General features: G+C 39.9%; 1 protein-coding gene across 1 annotated transcript in view; it reads left to right on the top strand.

The window, feature by feature from the left end:
- The first annotated feature begins 11,284 nt into the window (after positions 1-11,284).
- LOC132822458 (copine-9-like) overlaps positions 11,285-21,631 on the top strand; it is a 405,642-nt gene continuing 395,295 nt past the window's right edge. Inside the window, exon 1 of the mRNA XM_060835837.1 lies at positions 11,285-11,361. Within this exon, the coding sequence (XP_060691820.1) occupies positions 11,285-11,361 (77 nt within the window). The remainder of the gene's footprint in view (positions 11,362-21,631) is intronic.

The raw sequence follows: 21,631 nt of genomic DNA, 5'->3' as shown, positions 1-21,631 counted from the left end.
CTCCCTAACACCAGTCCACAACACAGATTCTTAACTGCAGTTAGAATATCACCTTACCTTCCAGTTAAGACTAGGTGTGAGTTGGGATTACTCTTTTGATAGGTATGCATGGATTCCTGGCTTGGTTAGGTGTGTACAGAGCTGCTCGTCGGAGTGAGCAAGATTAATATTGATTAAAATTGATAATTGTTAATCAGACACTACTTCAAGTAAAGGCTAAATATTGTGGATGTTGGAAATCTGAAGTATACATAGAATGCTGGAGAAATTAAACAGGTCTGGAAGTATTGGTGGTGAGGGAAATAAAATTAATGGTTTGAATCCAATAAGACTCTTATTTAGAATAACTTCGAGTAAATAGCATTGGAAAATAGGATAGTTCGGAGCTGTGGTTTGTTGTTAGAGAAGGTTGGGCCAGTTATTAGAATACATGACTATGTGGTTAGTGATTGAGTACATGTGGTCAGAGTTATTATTACAAATTTTGTCAAATTATTTTAGTTTCAAAACAAATACTAAATTCCAGACAATGCAACCAAAACAGTAAACTCAAAATATTATGGAATCTGGAAATCTAAATTTAAATTATTTTCAATAAAAAGATCAACAATCTGAAATATTAACTCTATTTCTCTCTCAGCTATACTTCGAGATCTGCCGAGTGTTTCCAGCATTTTCTGCTTTTATTTTGGGCAAAATGCTAATTCAGTGCTGGTTATTTAATAATTAGGATTATAGATTCTGAAGAAATGTAAATTTAATTAATTCATTATTTGAAAAAAAACATTCACACTGACAGTAATCTTTGAAAATAAATGTTCCATTCACTGTGAAATTTAGCAAGTACAACATACGAAAGATATTCAGCAGAATAATAAATACATTACACTTTACATAATATTACTCCCTTTGTCCAGATACAAAGCAAAGAGCATGTTTTTTCCACTGCAACAATACAATCAATGGATTTGAGTTGGCCCACAATGATATTATATTTATGGTTTCTTCCATCTACTTGTTATCTACAGATGAAAAGAGGACTAGATACCATTCCTAGTAGTTTGCAACCTGGTAATCCTCAGTACAATTCAGAAGAACCTGTGTTGACAATTGCTGTGTTTGAATTTGAGGAAGTTGACCTTGCACCAAATAATACATCTATTACAGAATTATTTGGTTATCCACCTGATGAAGGAGAAGTGCTCTGAAAGCTAGTGTTTCCAGAGATTCTGTGATTTTTAATTTTGTTCTGAGAATCGGGGAGTCACATTATTGAGTACATTAGAAAGGATTCAAATTTATATCTAGCCACGATGTTAAGTAAATGTCACAAAAGTCTCAGAGGGCTGCTCTCTTCCATTAGAGAGAAGCAAGCGTGGTGAGTTTAACCTGAAGGCCACAATAACCTCAGGCAATGGGTGAGGTTGAGAAGACAGGGCCTTCATGGTGACGTCAGCCAGCACAGGAATTGAAGCCTACTGTAGGCATTACTTTGTGTCACAAACCCACTATCCAGTCAACTGAACTAACCAAGTTAACTGTAATCCATACCCATCATGAAGCAGTACATGCCATAGAGCTGAACTTTCTATTCTGGTCTATTCCAGTGAAGGTCCTGTGTAAATTCAGCATTAAGTCTTTCTTTTTGTAGTCTCTCCCTCTAATACAGGATCAGTAACTCCATTGCTTTTTATTTTGGTATTACCTATTTATATTGCCATTTTTAATAAGCAGTATTTATATACCAAATTCCTTGTGTTCCTGTAATTGTTGTGAAATCTGATCATTTCCTTATATATATTTCCATTCCCTAATGTTATTCTGAAAATATATCTCTACGCTGAACTGTATGCTACGTATACCTTCCTTAAGTTAATCACAGACCTCATCACAAATTGCTACGCAATCATAATTTGCTGTCATCAATTATTTTCTCTTATGCTGTCAATTCCTTAGCACTGAAGTAGATAGCAATTAAGGGAAAGTCTAATAAACTCTTGTGGAATATCAATACCTCCATCTATCCTGTCCAAGAAATACCCTCTTGAAGCTAATCTTTCCCTTTATTCCTCCCTAACATTGCAGTACATTTACTTCCTTTTCCAGTTTATTTTACAATAGTATCTCAGCAAACACTTCACAAATCCACTTATACTGAAGCCATTGCATAAGCTGCATCAGTTTTCTTTCATCCTACCTTTAGTTAAAAGTTGAGTTTGGTCTAAACTGAATAGCAAGTTTCCAGGTATATAATTTAATCCTAAAATGTTTTAATATATTGTCAACTTTTCTTTAGTATTTGATGTCAATAAACCTATTTACATTTCACTATTATATAATTCTCCATGCATTTAAGCAGAGGCAGAATATGCTGAGAAATAACTTCTGTATTATTCTGCCTCATTGTTCAGGCACAGTACACTAGAGTGTTAACATTTACTGGCACAGTGCTCTGGTCCATACATGTCTCTGTTTGATGTTGTGGTGTGTGAATGGATTCTGGCTCAGCAATCTATAATCTGTAGAGTTTTGATATGTTGTGTAGGTGCCATGAAAGAGGAAACCATTTGTATCCAGCACCAGAAAGGCTGAGTTTTGATTGGGAATGATCTATCACAAGGTTAGATCACAGAACAAAATACCTTTACATTAGAGGAGGGTAAATAACTGTAAACTGTTCAGGTAAGCAATTAGCCTCATATCAATAATTTGGATTCTGATTGGTTTGGAGCAGCATAATCTGTGAATTAAATGTTGCAAGGGTGCTGTGGTATCTTCATTATTGACTGTCCATCATTCATTGGAAACACATCTGTCTAAATTTAAGGACCTAGTGAAATTACTCTGCATTGCTCGAATCGGTGCAAAAAGAGAATCTGATAGCATTTCTTTAAAATTGTGCTTGTGTTGTTGCAGTTCACAGAATGAATTCTGCTCGTTTATTTACTGCTTGTAGGAATTGCCATTTAATACTGCAACCCCCTTGAGATCAGAAATAATAGGTCACCCTTACCCTGCTGAATAAACAGGAAACTCCATGCAGTTAGATAGTGTGTAACCCTTACCCTGCTGAATAAAAGGGAACTCCATGTTATATTATGTACAACTCTTCTTTTGCTGAAAGACAAAACGCGTTAAACAAAATCTGTGTGATCCATAATATAGTTGGAAGATGATATCTACAGTTAGAGATCTAATCTTACCCTAGCAAATAAAAATGACATCTCATTATTTCTCCAGGAAGTAAAGCCTGCCCTGTAGAAACAGAAAATCTATACAATTACAGCGTTTAATCCTAACTCCCTAAATCCTAAATATGTGAAAACTCCCTCAAGTTACAGAGCACTAACCCTTCATTGGTGAATAAATATGAACCTTGCATTTCCACAAGAATCCTTAGTTTGCTCAATAAGTTACATAATATTGAGTTATTAATGTTTTATGAGATTAAAAACAGCATTTTGTTTGTTTGGAAAATTGAACAATACATTTTATGTGCAGTCCTCAGAACAAAATACTTTACAATTTTTCAGATCTTTGGTCTATAAAGAAGCACATAGTTTTCATGTTCCATGCCTGCCAACAATAAAGAAAGTGGAAGATACTAATGATAATAATGAAAGTGTTCTGTATTTTAATTCTTCTGCAAAATTTAGGGTTTTGCTGAGATGATGTACTTGAGTATCAAAAGATGAAATCATAGTTTGTTATTTCCAGCAGTATTGAGATGAAGGCAATTAATGTTTGTTTTGATTTTATCCTTTGCAACCAATGAGCACTCATCTATGAACTATGTGCTTTTATAGTGGCACAACCTCAATATCACATCAACAAGTACCTCTGTAACCATAGTGTAGACATTTTACAGCTGCAGCAAATAGATTTCAGTCCAAGAGTTAATGCTTTTTTTTAGAATTTTAAGCTGCAACTCAGTTCACAATATAAGTAAAAGATACATATCAATCTTCTTGTCATTTCTTCACAATGAAACTTACACCTGCATAATCCATGAAACACGGCCAGGGATCTTTTCCAGATTCACATAACATTTCAATCATCTGTTTATGCCCAAAGCTAAGAACAGCTCATCCTTTTCTGAAGTGGCAATAATAATGATGTCTGCATTCGTCCATCTAACCATTCTTATAAACTATTCAAATACACTCTTGCAAACACATTCCCTGGAACATAAAGCAGCCAAACGACTCTGAAACTTTACATTGCTTTTAAGTATTTTTATTCATATTTTATGAATCTGAAGGACTTTCTTTATTATATTTGCCTGGGGTGCTGGAGCTCTTATTCAATTGTGACCTGTTATATTACCATCTCTATTATCTAAAAGGGCAAGTGTAGAAGATACATGTGAACCCCACCACATGTAAGTTCCTTTCCAACATACACACCATCCTGACTTGGAAATATATCACTGATCCTTCATGGTCACTCAGTCAAAATCCTGGAACTGTCTTCATAATAACACTGTGGATGCCCTTACACTACATGGATTGCATCAGTTCAAGAAGGCAGCTCACCACTACCTTCTAAAGGATCATTAGGGATGAGTAATGAATGCTGGCCTCTTCAGCAATGCCCACTTCTGATGATCAGATAAAAATAAAATTATTCTCAAGTTGAAGGCTGCCCCTTATTTCATTACCTGTTATACCTACTCCATCCACCTTGCAAATTCATCCAGCTCCAGCTTTTTCCTGTCATTTTTCTCTCCGTGATGTGAGCTAAGTGAACAGCATCTGGAATATGTGAAACCACTGCTGTCAGACATAACCTTTGCCCTTCACTTTCCACTAAACTAATACACAATTGCAAACAATTTCTTGCTGTCAGTTCACATATCAGTTTCTTCCAATCTGTTTTGCTCACCAGAAACTCACTTGTGATAGTCAAACCTTAAATCTCTGTTATTGCTTTCTCCTTTAGCTATTCCTATGTTTCACTTGTCTTACTTCTTCTCATTCTCTCATTTTCATTCATTTGCATTGATGGTGTAATTAGTTTAAACAACTTCCTTCTGCTATCTCTTTTTCTTTTCGGACTGATTACCACTCTTGGTGACATTGCAAACACAAATACAAATGCTTCTGGCTGGCCCAAAACTGAACCTCAAACATCATTGATATATTCAGAATGAGCAGCTGTATCTCTACAGACAGCTGACCATGACATTGGCCCTCTGGTAATTTCCTTGACACGTGACATTTTATGTGTCAAGGAAATTTGGGGGGGGTGGGGGGTGCAGTGGTATAGCAGATTACTGGAATTGTGAAGTTGGGGTTGAGCACCCTTTCTTCCACTGATTTCTCTTTAAACTGAAAAATGAACCTAATGTTCACCTTTTCCCAAGCACTACTGAAGATACATGAGGGACAGATGCAACGTTGGATTTGCACAAGGTGGATTAACATCTCAAAGGGACTTTTAAATAGTGACTTGACATCAAAGCTTGGAAGCCCAAAATCATGGGTTGAATACATTTATCAGTAGAATCAACACATCTATATATTGGTCATAGATTTACAGTTTTGCCTCCATTTATCACTCTAAAGTTAGACAGAAGATTTACTAAATTTGTTCTGCATGATCTGCACAAATCCTTTTGTTCAAATTTGTGTTCACCTCACATCTTGTTGTCCTTCATTCTCTAAAGGATGTAGTTTGGAATGTATGAAATTTTACTCTAATACTGAGTATACCACAAAAATTCTAATCTGGTAATGACAATGATGCTGGCACTTACTACCAGTAAGGACCTGCTTTATAGTCATTTACTACCAGTAAGGACCTGCTTTATAGTCATTTGCAATGACTGGAGCAAGGTCAGCTAGGTGGACCTCAAAGATTATGAGTTCCCTGGTTGGGGCTTTTAATCTGGTGACAGACATAAGCAGGAGGATCAGAGGTTCTGTTCTTTTCCAGGAGCTGGCTCTGAGCTAGCTGGGTCAGTGCCTTGTATTATACATGTGCAAATTAAGTGTGACTTGGCAGTGGGATACTGGCCTTTGTGGAGTTATTTCACTATTGAAACTGACTCATTGCTCCCAGCAGTTGTACATTGAACTGTCTCAGAAACTCACTAGCATTTTGTCCCCACTCTTCTCTGTAAAACAAAATCTGGTATCAAATCCAGAGGTAGGTGGAGATAGGAGCTATAGATATTTTTAATCATCATGTTCAGATGTGTTTTGACACACCTCTGAAAAGGTGGTAGCTGCACCCCAAGCCCTATGCCACAGGGCCTTTTGATGAGAACTATAGGATAAATGATTGTTACTTTCTTGCCATTTAGTTAAATTACATAGATATGAAATTAAACAAAAGCTGATCAAATTTACTGTCGACACTTCAAGAGGAGCAATGGGAAAATAAGTTACAATTAACATTTTGGAGAAGGCTATAGAATAATTGTGAAATTGGGTGAGTAAATGGCAAATTAATTTTAATATTGATACATGCAAAGTTATTGCATTATTCATGGAAAAGGAACATGATAGATACAATAAAGCTCACATTTTTATTGTTATGAGACCACTCCCCTCCTCAAAATATATTAAGAAGGTAGCCTACACACTAATGTTTTCTTATTTTAAAGGCAAATTTTAGGCATGGCATTCCAGATGCAATTCCATTAGTCAAATTATCAGTCTTGAAACAAAACACACTTTATTTTTACACTGCAATTAAAATATGGACAAAATAAAAATAAAACCATTGGGTTAATTGTAACTCTATCAAAATGCTTAACAAAATAATAGATATCTTAACTATTACTAATTAACTGTTCCAATATAGTAACATCCCATAAACACACCCTTGGCAAAAACAAATTCAGTAAAATAGATTGTCTCACATGCAACTCTGGCAGCAGGAAGAAAACTCCAGCTTTTAGCTGTAACAGAGAGAGAACTAAGAGCTTCCACATTCAGCTTCAAGATCGCAGCAACTGCAAAAAAGCTAAATCTATTAAAAAGTCCTAGTTTTGAGGGAGCTTGACCCCACTCATTCACACAACTTCTATTATTCCAACTTTTAAAAAAAAACCTCACTAGTTGTATACTTTATTGGCTTTGGACCATACTGCTCGATACCTCTGTCTCAAGCTTTCTTCATTAAAAAAAAAGATGATACACACTTTTTAAAAGCCACGGTATTGTCATATTATGTAGTGCATTTCATTATTTGAGGAAATCTTAAAGCATTTTAGTCAGTTACTACATATACTTGAGTCATAGCTGATCTCCTATATAAGTGAAGCCTGACTTTCATCTTAAGATCCTTAATTTTTCATATACTTTACGCTAGTTTAGGAGGGGCACAATCAGCAACAGTTTAGTGAATTTATTTACACAATTTCTCTGTTCTCATTTATCCGTTTAGAATTGGAAAGCTTAGGATGTCAGTTCCCGCTCAATTCAGCACCATGGTCAGCAATCAGCTAGACAGCGTTATCATTGGTAGTTCCCAGTGGATTTCAACCTCAAAAATATTATTTGTGCATGGGTGGACTTTTATATTTTATTTCCCAAAAAGGCTGGTTCAAATACTCGACAGTTACTTGAATATGTACAGTAAATAGTTTCTTGTCGTGAAGTAAGTGTTGGAAACACAGTAGCCAATCTGAGGAAAGCTGGGTCTCATAATCAACAATTAAGTAATAATTTAAAGATCTGCTTCAAGGGATGTTAGTCGAAGGGGAAACATTGAATAAGAGTCTTATATGAGTTCCTATGCTCGTCTTCAAACCGAGGGATATTTTAAGTTGACCTGTGAGGACAGACAGAGCTTCAGTTTAACATCTCAGCTGAAACATGGCACCTCTGATATCAACTCACTCCCTGGACACTGCGCTGAAGTGTGGTTGTGTATTTTGCACTCAGTTGGAACTTGAGTCCAAAACCTTCTATCACAGTGTCCACCACTAAACCAAATGCAGTACTATACATAATAAAGGGAGTAAACCTGTAACAGAGAAACTCAAAAAGTGATTCAAAACAAGAAAACATTCACTTTTGATTATAACATGCTGAACAATGGCATTTTAAAAGTGGTGGGATACTCAAACGAGTGAAATACAGGTTTATTGAAGTTAAACTAAGGCTTGATAACTATGTTTCAAGTACTGTACTCAAATTTTTCGAGCTCCACTTATTCTCAGCATGTGGGAGTTGCTGGCAAGGCAGAGAAGATGGTAATATAATTGTAGTAGTTTCTAGTTTGCTGGGTCACTTCACAGGGCAGTTGAGAGTCAACCATGTTACAGTGGATTTGAGTCACACATAGGTTATATCATACAGCAGGTTTCCTTCCCCAAAGGACATTAATGAACAAACTTTTAAAGAAATCTGGCAGTATTGTGATCAATTTTACTGTTTCCAGATTTTTATTTTTAGATTTTGTTTGAAAACTGAATTAAAACTCTAAAACATAAATTACAAAGACATTGTCTATCTACAGATGATAATATTTTGAATAATGTACCATAATAGGGAAAGGAGTTAATCATCAAGGGTCATCAAAGTACAATTAGCACTAGGTTGATAGATTAGACTACTAGAGAATTGAGCTTCTATGATTGAAATAGAATTTTGAAGACTTCATATATTCTGACCTCTTGGTGTTGATGCATTGATTTCCTTCAGAACCTTATCAATTGTTCAACTGATATATGCTTATCCACCTCCCAGACAAACAGCAGCATTCCTATGCCTAGCACTGGTGATTGATTTACTTCACAGCCCCATCATCAGTGTCCTCACTTAAGGATACATCAATTCTCCAAAAAGCCCCAATGAGAAAATGATTGCAAACCCAGTTCTCCATTCTACCCTTCCTAGCCATCATACCCACTGGGAATTCTTTTTTTTTTGCTTCCTGTTGATCATTGTGCCTCTATAGAAGGCTTTATTTTTTAAAAAAAATTAGATTCCCTGCAGTATGGAAACACGCCCTTTGGCCCAACAGGTCCTCACTGACCCTCTGGAAGCTAACCCACCCAGACCCCCATCCTATATTTTCCCCTAACTAATGTCACACTATGGGCAATTTAGCATGGCCAATTCACCTGACCTGCACATCATTGTAAACTCACACAGACACGGGGAGAATATTCAAACTCCACACAGACAGTTGCCTGAGGCTGGAATCGAACCTGGGTCCCTGGCGCTGTAAGGCTACAGTGCTAACAGCTGAGCCACCATGCCACCCCCAGTTGCTACCTTGTGAACAAAGGCCTTGCCATCCACAACCTGACTGTGGAAAACTATATTGGTTTCATGGTCTTTAATGAAACCTAGCTTATGAATCATATTTCCCCTGCTGAAGCCTTCTCTCTATATATTATCCAACATCCATTTTAATATTGTGGCCACAAGAACGGGTCAGTTACTGGGAATTCCGCAGTAAGTAATTCAGTTCCTGATTACACAAAGCCTGTCTCCATTCTACATGACATTTATCAGGTATGTGATGTAATGCCACACACCCCACTTCCAGATGAAGCCCCATCAACACTCAAGAAACTCGACACTATCAGGATAAAACAGCTTCATTAGCATTCCATCCATTACTTTAAAAGTTAATTACCTCTATCAGCAAATACAATGGCAACAGTCTGCACTATCCACATGATGCACTGTAGCAACTCACCAAGGCTACCACAACTTTGACACTAACTTCCAAACCTGGAACTTCTGCCTAGAAGGCCAAGGATTGAGATGGGATGGATGGGAATGGAAACATCTGAAAGTCACACACCATCCTGACATCCCGTCATATCACTGCCTTTCTGTCACAGGGTCAAAATCCTGCAATCCTCTCACAAAGAGCATTGTGGGTATTCTGACATCACTTGCTCTGCAGTGTTCAAGGAAGTTGCTCATTCCCAATTTCTGAAAGGCAGTTAGGTATGGGTGACAATTGTTGGCTTTGTCAGTGATATCCACATCTTGCAAAAGAATAAAACCAAGTGTTGTTTTGTCAAAATTGTGATGACGTGTTCTCACTTTGGTCCCACCCCATTCCAATTTCTCCTCACCTTTTTGTTTACCTTTACTGTCTCCCTCCCTCAACACTTAAATTGAGCAAGGTATCTTCCTTGACAATTTCAGTCTCTCTCTAGCTCTCCCTGAACGGAAAATAACAAATCCATTTTCACCAGCATTATCATTTCTTGGGACCTCTTTTAGCTGCTGGCCTCCACCATAACCCGAGCCATTTTGATCAATTCCTTGTGTCCGTATTCCGTCGCATTTTTATCCTTACACAGACAAACCTGAAAACGAAGACGTTGCCCCAGGATGTAACAGCACCAGGAGTGATGCCCTGATCTATCTTCCAGGTGGGCTTAGTAACCACGCAATGCAAGAGATCTCTCCCAAATACCTCGAACTAATCTCCCTCACTGAAGCAATGCTGCAAATCCCAGCAACAAATTACCTTCAACAAGTGCTTCAATGAATATTTTCTATGATATAACCTGTATCAGGCAGTGAGTTAAAGACGGCAGCTCCAGTTCTCAGGTCAGATGACATCAGTAACACATTCTTTCGTCTACCCCATATTATTTTTGATATTCCTCAAGGGGGACTGACCTCATTTCTTGCTCCCCGGCACCTGTACCTCCCCCTCAAAGATACACAGCGAATATCTCAACTCGCTGTTAAATTAAGTGCTCCTGAGATGTGACTAACCTGTGACACATTTTTCTTCACACACGAGATCGGGAACACGCTGAGCTATTGTAGAGACAATTCTTTGATTTCGCGCTCCTGTCGCGAACATAACTGGAAAATTGCTGAACACGCTGCGTTAGGTCAAATTAAATGGCCAAACAGCAACAGCCAAATCATCACGGCATTCCCCAGTTTGGGCTTGTCAGGGGAAGGCGAAACATTCGCGTGCGTGGAAAAGGAAGTATAAATATTAATGAATGAAGACTTGCAGAGGTGGAATTATGTGCACTAAATTGTAAACACGCTCTTCATTAAAAAAAAAGACTTTTTACTGACTCGCTCCACCTTAAGGCATTGTATGGATGAATGTTTCCAAACTGTCAACGGAGCCCCCTTTCTGTAAAGTTGCTCAATGATTGTGGGTTCCTAAGTGATGACTGAGCCGGTATGTTTGAAATCTTGTTAAAGGTGGGAGTCGAGTCTGGAATGGTCAGGCGTGTGATGTCATGTGTGTGTGAGAGAGGGGGGAGTTAGTGAGGGGAGAGTCAGACACAGAGAGAGAGAGAGAGAGACAGCAACAAGCAAACAGGGAGAGAATGGCATCTATTGGAGACTTCGATCCGCTTCAGGCTAGTGTCCCCGCCACCAAGATCGAGATCACGGTGTCCTGCAGGTGAGGGAAGGGGCTGAGGGAAGGGAATGAGGGAGAGGGGGGAAATGAAGGGGGGGGGGGGGGGGGTGGGAAGCAGAAAGGAGTCTTGCTCGCTACCTGTGAATAGCTGCCAGCCTTCGGCAGAAGTTCCAAACCTCGTCTCGACTGCGTTTTCCAGCAATTCTTTTTTAACAGGAACGATAAAGAATGATCTGAATGAACATTGCGAGGGGAATGTGCAAGTTTGTGATGGATTCAATTCAAACCCTGTGGGTTTTTTAAAATAAAAAATAAAATGAAACAGCGTGAGATTTGGGATAGCTCTCTTTATTTCAGTTGTTAAGATTCCTTTCTCTTCTTATTTGCCTGGACCCTGCTGTAGGTTGTGCGTTATAATGTGTGTGGAAAGGAGATGGGGTCCAGGCGGGCGTGCAGAGCCTGTTGTGTGTGGTTTGGAATCTGGCTGCTTACTTGTTTTGTGGCTGAAGCTTCGGGGATTGGTGCTCGGACCGTCCATTCCCACCCCCTCCCTATTCAAATATCATCCACTCCCCCCTTCAAATGTCATCCACCCTCTTAAGCATCATCCACCCCCTTCAAATACCATCCAACTCCCCCTCCCCCTCAAATATCACTCTCTCTCCCTCAAATGTCACCCACCTCCTTCAAGTATCACCCACCCCCCTCAAATACCATCCACCCCCCCAAATATCACCAACACCCTCAAATGTCACCCACTCCCTTCAAATATTATCCAACCCCCCCTCAACTATCACTCACCCCCTCCTCAAATATCACCCACCCCTCCTCAAATGTCACCCATCCCCTCCTCAAATATCACCCACCCCTCCTCAAATGTCACCCACCCCCTCCTCAAATATCATTCACCCACTCCTCAAATATCACCCACACCCTCCTCAAATGTCACCCACACCCTCCTCAAATATTACTCACCCCCTCCTCAAATATCACCCACTCCCTCCTCAAATGTCACCCACATCCTTCAAATATTATCCACCCCCCTCAACTATCACTCACCCCCTCCTCAAATATCACCCACCCCGTCAAATATCACCCACCCCCCTCAAATACTATCCACCGCCCAAATATCACTAACACCCTCAAATGTCACCCACTCCCTTCAAATATTATCCAACCCCCCCTCAACTATCACCCACCCCCTCCTCAAATATCACCCACCCTCCTCAAATGTCACCCATCCCCTCCTCAAATGTCACCCACCCCCTCCTCAAATATCACTCACTAGCTCCTCAAATATCATCCACCCCCTCCTCAAATATCACCCACCCCCTCCTCAAATATCACTCACCCCCTCCTCAAATATCACCCACCCCCTCCTCAAATATCACTCACCCCCTCCTCAATTGTCACCCAACCCCCTCAAATATCACCCACTCCCTCCTCAAATATCACTCATCCCCTCCTCAAATATCACCCACCCCGTCAAATATCACCCACCCCCTCAAATACCATCCACCCCCCCAAATATCACAAACACCCTCAAATGTCACCCACTCCCTTCAAATATTATCCAACCCCGCTCAACCTCAACTATCACTCACCCCGTCCTCAAATATCACCCACCCCCTCAAATGTCACTCACCCCCTCCTCAAATATCACCCACCCCCTCCTCAAATTTCACCCATCCCCTCCTCAAATATTACTCACCTTCTCCTCAAATATCACTCACCCCCTCCTCAAATATCACCCCCCCTCAAATATCACCCACCCCCTCCTCAAATATCACCCACCCCCTCCTCAAATTTCACCCATCCCCTCCTCAAATATTACTCACCTCCTCCTCAAATATCACTCACCCCCTCCTCAAATATTACTCACCTCCTCCTCAAATGTCACTCACCCTCTCCTCAAATATCACCCACCCCCTCCTCAAATTTCACCCATCCCCTCCTCAAATATTACTCACCTCCTCCTCAAATATCACTCACCCCCTCCTCAAATATCACCCCCCCTCAAATATCACCCACCCCCTCCTCAAATGTCATCCAATCCCTCTTCAAATATCACCCACCTCCCCAAACATCATCCGCCCGCCTGAAGTGTCACCCACCCCCTTCTCAAATATCATCCACCCCTTCCTCAAACTTCATCCACCCACCTTAAACATCACCCACCCCCTCAAATATCACCCATCTCCTGCTCAAATATCATGGTGCTCCTCATTCTCGCTGTCTTTGCAACATTCAGGGGTCACCGATAAGGTGGTTTAGGATTTATGCACCAGTATCATATTGGCAGTACGATGTAGCACATGTATCCACCGAATTCCACCACACAGAGTGGGAACATGTTATTAGCAATACTGGCGTATGAATACTGGGATGGTATCACCAACAGGAGGCAGTACGTGACAGCATCAGATGGTGGTAAATGCCAGCACATACCCAGGCAGATATGTCTCTCTGTGCTTATTCAGCCTCATCAAATCACAGTATATAGGCTTTCTGTTCAAGGAGTGGTTAAATCTAACATATGGATTTTGTAATCTGAAACTGATAGTGGCACAAGAACTGGATACCTCTTATTGCAAGCAAGGATTGGGTGCACCTTAGTTTGAGAAAGTAAGAAATATAACCATAGGTAGATTTTATAGCAATTTGACAGAAAAGACTGATGAGTACAATGATTATGACAATGAACTGATACATAGTGGCGTGTGGAGTAGAGATATCACAGCAAGACAGTTCAATGCCAGCACTGGGTTGCAATGTTAAAATAAATTACAATGAGGTGGTAAATTGTGTTACAATGGAATCTATATTGTTTGCAATATGGAATGTGGGAGCTGTCATTTGCAAATAGATGGTGCTCAATATTGCGACATGGAGTATATACATAACATTGAGAGGGCATGATGAGTCAGGACACATGAGCCATTAGAACATTTGATGAAGACAAACAATATTCTTCACCAGTAAGAATATGGTAAATGACAACACCCCCAGAAACAAAACATTCTCATGTGACTGCACAGAAAGAACTCAGTTGAACAAAGCCATGCAGAATGAATCAGTGGGAAATATTATACTTGCAGGCAATTGGTATGCAGTTCATTGACTTGACCAGCAGAGGTACTAAACTAAAACTGAGTACGCAAAAACTGCAGATGTGAAAGTCTGAGCTAGTTTGGAAGGTGATAAGTAAATGGTCCCTTGCAGGTGAGAGAGCAAGTTGCCTTGGTTTTTAGTGTTGAGCTATCCCTGCACATTCCATTCGAATCCATCTCCTCCCTTCTGCGTCAAACAATCAGCATTGACACATTGTGGTGGGGCAGGCAGACATAGTTTTGATCTGCAGCACAGTAGCAATTACTGGTTTTGAAATGTTGGTGTATGAATGACCATGCCACTGTAGAGAAAAGTATTGCAGGGAAAGCCAGTCGGTCAAATGATTGGTTGTAAATTGCTGCCATTGTGTCTCTTTGGCACCAGAATGATGCCTGATTGTCTCCAGCTGTGAATCTGATTGCCAACTATGATTGCAGCCAGAATCCTACTTTATAATTTTTTTTGGTCTAAAAATAAGTCTTATCTCCATTCACCAGATTCCCCTGTAAATGATTGATAATATATCTGGTTGAACTAAGCAATGTCAGAATGCACACAACTCTCTTCATCTTGGCAACTACGATATGGAACAAGTAGAATGCTTTGAAAAGTAGATATTCTCAGGAAACAATAAATTACAGATGTGATAATCACAGTCCCTTTTTACTGGTCCCACACTAGATTAAAACACATATACCTGACCTAAGGGCTCTGTCTTTAATCAACATTTATTTTCCAAGCACAGGTTTAAACTTTGTGTCCCTATTAGCTCAAGTTTCAAGTCAGTGTTTTGTGCAAATGAAGGATTCAGCTAATAATTTATTTTAATCTTCACTTCAGTATCAACTATGTGTAAAATGTCTTGAGGATTTTATCGTGAGGACCAAGTATTATTCAACTGAAGAAAAGACAACTAATTTGCACTTTTTAACCAATTATCTCTAACATAGTAATTAGTATAAGGAATATGTTTTGCTTAAATTGGTGGGTTTGAATTTTCAACTTTTCTTCATGACCTTCTTTCAAACTCGAATGATGATACAGTGTTTCCCGTATTTGCCGCTATTACTTCAACCATTTTTATGCTCTCATATTTAAGTACTCCCTCAAAAACAAGCTAAATGCAATTGCTCTAAACATTTGTTATAAAGTATAGATGTTCAAAAGGAAGCATTTCAAAGTCTAAAGTGCTATTTGTCATGTAAAATGCCGCATTGCTAAATAAACACTTTCAGTAAAAATAATTTCATTTTGATACTCCACTCTGTTGGTGTGTGTGTGTGTGTGTGTGTGTGTGTGTGTGTGTGTGTGTGTGTGTGTGTGTGTGTGTGTGTGTGTGTGTGTGTGTGTGTGTGTGTGTGTGTGTGTGTGTGTGTGTGTGTTGGGGAGCAGAATCAGATGTAGACTTTTCAGTTTCTCTGCTGTGGTGGATGCAGTAGTTGTGCATCTGGTGGTGAGAGCACCTGCTATGTTTAATTAAATTGCTGGAATTCTTGCTGTCCTATCATTCTAAGGCAAAACAAGCACTGACGATTCTGAAAACATAATCTTCAAGCAAAATTTCATTGGATCTTGGCCCAAGGATGTTTTGGGTCTGTTGTCTTAAAAAGAGGAAAAATTCGAAACAAACTTGTTGGAGTGCTTTGATCAGTTGCTTTAGATTAGATTAGATTACTTACAGTGTGGAAACAGGCCCTTCGGCCCAACCAGTCCACACCGACCCCCCGAAGCGCAACCCACCCATACCCCTACATTTACCCCTTACCTAACACTACGGGCAATTTAGCATGGCCAATTCACCTGACCTGCACATCTTTGGACTGTGGGAGGAAACCAGAGCACCCGGAGGAAACCCACGCAGACACGGGGAGAACGTGCAAACTCCACACAGTCTGTCGCCTGAGTCGGGAATTGAACCCGGGTCTCAGGCGCTGTGAGGCAGCACTGTGCCACCGTGCCGCCCACTTATCTTGCTATCTGCCTGATAAAAGTTGGTTAGAGACAAAAAAAAACTGAAGATATCTAATAATTAAAGTTGGTATCGATTATTGCTTGTGAGTTTGGGATCAGTAGCAAAATTGAGCAATTTGGTTTTCACTTGTATTTCATATGGAGTATTCATACATCAACAACTTGCATTATATCACACCTTTGCTGCAATCAAACATTCCAAGATTCTTCAGAGAGTTTAATCAAAGTTTAATGCAGAACCATTAAAAAGAAACTTTTATAAGTTGACTATAATCAATGTGTGGCAAATTTTAACAGCAACTGAAAGGAGGAAGGAGATATAGATGGGTGGAAAGATATAGGGTGGGAATTTCAGAGGTAGGGCCGGGCTGTGATCAGAAATATCTGACACTACTCTAAGCTCTCTCCCCAACTACTTTCCACCCTTGTATTGCACCAGTCTGGAGTCGATGAATTACATCAGAAAGCTCAATCAAGGTTTGCAGTTCACCTTTTAAGTGGCAATGTTGCCCACTCCTTAAAAGACGACGGGCTGAGAGCCAGCGTGATAGGGCAGTTTTAAAACACTCTTTGCCAATCCGCTGCTGAATAATAAAGGTAGACATTGTAATGTCCTTTTATTACCTTGATGACGGGTAGGAAGAGCAGGAGTGTTACCTATTGAAGGCTGTGGCAAACACTGTAGTACTTTATGTAGAAAATGTTTCCAGTAGTGGGGGGACTCTCTAACTAGGGGATGGAATTACAGAATAAAGAGACATTCACTAAAAACTGAGATGTGAAGAAATTTTGTCTCCCAGAGGGTAGTGAACGTCTGAGATTCTTTAGCCCAGATACCTGTGGGATCTAGATCACTGAAAGTATTAAACAGGAGGTAGATTTGTTTAAATGTCAGGGAGGTGACAACTATGCTGGGTTAGAACAAAAGAAGGCTGTTGACTGATAGGGCAAGCTTGAGGGACCAATACAACAAAAGTCCACAGTCCAAGTCCCCTCAACAAGGGCAGAAGAAAAGAGAGACAGTATTTATTTGAAATTACAGTCCTAACCAATTTAGAATTCATACACTAATATTTTCAAAGCCTCAAGGTCCACAAAGTCCAAAGAACTCTAAACACAATTAAAACTGTGCTTGCTGGGATTCAAGGACTTGTCTTACCTGGACTTGGGTGCTGTATGTGGACCACAGACATTATTTTGATAGTCCCAGTGAAATGTATTGTTAGGACAAGTCCTGTGTACTTCAGCACTGCTACTGCTTTTGATTCTGTGACTCTTAGGACAATTGTTGCAGCAGGTGTCACAGGTCAAACTACATCATCTTCTGCAAAGCAAGACAATGCTCCTTGAACCCAGTCTGGACGGGGTGAAGGGGAAGAAGAAGAGGTGAATCACTTCTACCTGAAAGTAAGATATAAAGAGGGCGAGTGCAAGTCTTTTCATTGTAAAGGTTTTGATACTCTGGGTATTATCGACATGCATATTTATTGAGAAACCAATGTTCATCTTGCAGATACTACTAAAGCTGAAAAGAGTAGGAGAGAAATCTTGATAATGTGGGAACTGTATGGTAGATTAAATTGTAAAATATTTAAATCTTTTTCTATCAAATTAGTAGTACATGGTGTATTTTGAGTCATGGCCTGAAGGGTCACTGTAGTGCCTAAGTAGTGGTAACACTTTGTTACAAAGGTTATTTCGTTGAAGCCTTACTTGTACAGACTGCAAATACCTACTCAGTAGCTAATAGTTTTTTCCTCATTCTTTGTCAGCTCAGTATATGTAGAGTGGGGGTTGGAAGATATATATGTGGGGGGTTGTTTTGTGTTAGATGCCTGGTTCCATACCTGCACTGCTGCCTTGAGTAGGCGAGAGGCCACAGCGTTGGTGGAAGACTTTAACAAGCTGATGGCACCAATGATGGGGATTGTAATGTCACGGTTGCTGAAGTATCTGTTTGATGATGTTTGAAATGGGTGAAGGAGAGACATTTAGTGCTGTTTTCTCTTCATGGAAGTTCTACTTGGAAATTAATTGGGCGGAGGAGAGTCCATGACAGCTAACTTGTTTTTTTCATTTCAAAAATATGCTTTACTCATGAAAAATATCTTTATGTACATACATGCAGTCACAGATGCAATTAAATTTGTACAGTAGCATATCAAGGAAATGAACAAACATTAGATTGACTCTATCCAAATAACACACAGACTTCTCCTACATATAAAATACTATATTTACATGTATTTCAGACACTAGGATGGTCCAACTGAAAGGACCTCCAATTAATTGAGATATGGTGAAATTCCTACAATCTAAATGCAGTACCATGGCAGATAGCATTGAACTTTGCAGCACAGAGAAAGCAAGCAACCATTAGATAAATCTTACTGTTTTATCCTTATTTTATCAGAATGGAGCAGCTAGTTCCATAAAATTAGTTTTCATTGCCAATCAATCATTTACTCGTGCCTTTATTCAGTTTTCTGCTAGCTGACAACAAACCCTTTGCATTTCTTTGTGTTCTTGAGTTAAGTATTGGTGTCCTTATTTGTATCCATCAGAGTGAGAGCCTGTGGAGAAGCAGCTATGAGTTTGCTGGGCCTGCACTGGTAATTTACTCTGCATAGGTTAGACTCTGTGATATGAGGTGAGGCAGCTGATATGATCAACTGAGGAGCCCCGATACAGATTTCTACAGCTGAGGGTGTCCTTTGACTTGGTTTCTTTGTTGCTATTCTTCCCATGAATAGCTGGATTTGCTTTTGACAGGGGTAAAACAAGCTGACAAAATACCAGACCCACATTCAATATACCCCATCCACGGTTAGGGTTTCTAAAAACAAAGTCTAGTTTCTGTCTTTGTGTAGGGCACACAGCATCCAATTTAAACACAACAAGTACCAAAACACAGTAATGACTAGGCAGTCGATTATTTTTAACATTTGTAGACTAAAGGATAAATGTTAGCCAGGATACCAGAGGTAACTCCATTGCTTTTTTAAAACGAGTGCCATGGAATGTTTTATATTCACCTGAGAGAGTATTCAGTACCTTATCTGAAAGAATATCTCAGACAGTGTGGTCCTCTCTCAGTACCATGCAGGGATATTTGTTTCGATGTTTGTACTTCAGTATTGAAGCACGTAGCATGAAGCCATGAACTGCTGCTGCTTGTGTAACAATGGTTGTAGTAACGACCCAGGTTGTAGTAACGACACTCAAGGGGAACAAACCAGTTCTTCCTGATTAATGCCTTATGCCCTCAAACCTTCCCCTTCACTTCCCATCCCTTTTTTTTGTCAATACATCCTTGTTTCTGTAGGAGGGCTGCCAAGATTTTGTATTTCCCCATTTTTGGCTGACTCTTAATAGTTTAGGAGTTGGTTTAACATTCCCCAGGGCATACTCTTGTATGATGTTGTCATTGGCAAGATGGAGCACTACTGGATAGAACAGAAAAGACATAGGGCAGCATTTACTGCAAGCAGTCTCACAGTTAATGTCTACGCTGATATTTAATCTTCTGTGAAACAATATCTACCTTTAATTCTTTCTTGTTCTATTCAGATAATTCATTCCTGTAGGCTACTGCCAGTCTGACAAAATAACAGCACATTCTCCCTGTGTACCACACATTGCCATGTCAATCATCAACACCTTAACAATGCTGGCAACACCATCCAAGTGTATCATGACTGTAGCCTCCATACATAACAACCATTGATATTGTATATATCATGGTTTAGACAAGTACACACAAGCCAATCTACTTTTCCTTTACTAAAATATGAACAAGTAGTACTGTATCTCAGCAGGTTTGGCAGTGTCTGTGGAGGGAGAAACAGAGTTAATGTTTCGAATCCATTACAACTCTTCCTCAGAAATATTAACTCTCTTTCTCTCTCCACAAGGCTGCTAGATTGCTGAATTTCTCCAGTACTTCCTGTTTTCATTTCAGATAACCAGCATTTACAGTATTTTGCTTTTACTCTTTCTTAACATGGGAGAGCCCACACGTGTTAATTTTATACTTAGTCTCTTGCTTCTTCTGGATGGCAGCTGAAGGTTCGGATTACCAGAGGTGTTTTCCCGCTGCATCAAAAAAAGCTCATGAGACTGTGGTAATGCATCCTTCTCAGCAGTTGCTCTTGACAGTGACCTGGGGCTGGCTACTTCTTTCCCTGGATACTCAATCTTGCTCGAAGAATGTGGTGCTGGAAAAGCATAGCCAGTCAGGCAACATCCGAGGAGCAGGAGAATCCACGTTTCGGGTGTAAGCCCTTCACTAGGAATAGGAGAAAATGAGGACTGCAGATGCTGGAGATCAGAGCTGAAAATGTGTTGCTGGAAAAGTGCAGCAGATCAGGCAGCATCCAAGGAGCAGGAGAACCGACATTTCGGGCATGAACCATCTTCAGGAATTCCTGAAGAAGGGCTCATGCCCGAAATGTCAATTCTCCGGCTCCTTGGATGCTGCCTGACCTGCTGCGCTTTTCCAGCAACACATTTTCAGCTTCACCAGGAATAGCCAATCTTGCTGTTTATATTGGACTAAAATGAAAAGAGGCAAACATTATTCATGTTCTCAGCTATTTGCTCCTTCCTTCATTCTGCTAATGACTGCAGGCTGGTCACACTTCTTACAGACTGCACAGGTCATTCAGTTGCAGGCACCCACCTTCTAAAGGTTGGCCATTATTGATGGTAGAAAATGGACAGACTGTGGAAGTCCGTGTGGACCAGTGATGCAAGTTTAAACTTGTAATAGCAGTGTAAATCACTAGCAGACAATATTGTGCCAGCAGTTACGGTGGATCAGGTTTCATGCATTTGAAACAATCATATTGAGATTGTCAGTGATGTCACTTCTATAACCAAAGGCCTTGCTTTTGGAAATAAACTGGGAAACATTGAAGTATGAAATGAGAACATGGTAGAAACAAAGATGTATTAACACAAAAAAAAGGGATGGGAAGTGAAGGGGAAGGTTTGAGGGCATAAGGCACTAATCAGAAAGAACTGGTTTGTTTCCCTTGAGTGTCGTTACCACAACATTCAGTTGCAGCCTAAGACTTGCTGTAACAAGGTGATCAAACCTTGTCATTCATGAGTCAGTGAAATAAATTCATCTTATAGGAGAGCTGCCAAGATTTCATATTTCCCCATTTTAGCACCAGGAACAGACAATGAAAACAGCTAGATTCTCAAGGAGTATTCTTTACAGACC

This window comes from Hemiscyllium ocellatum, chromosome 14 (assembly GCF_020745735.1).
Source record: "Hemiscyllium ocellatum isolate sHemOce1 chromosome 14, sHemOce1.pat.X.cur, whole genome shotgun sequence".
Lineage (NCBI taxonomy): Eukaryota > Metazoa > Chordata > Chondrichthyes > Orectolobiformes > Hemiscylliidae > Hemiscyllium > Hemiscyllium ocellatum.
Note: the sequence above shows the minus strand (reverse complement) of the source record. Positions and strands in the feature narration are given on the sequence as shown.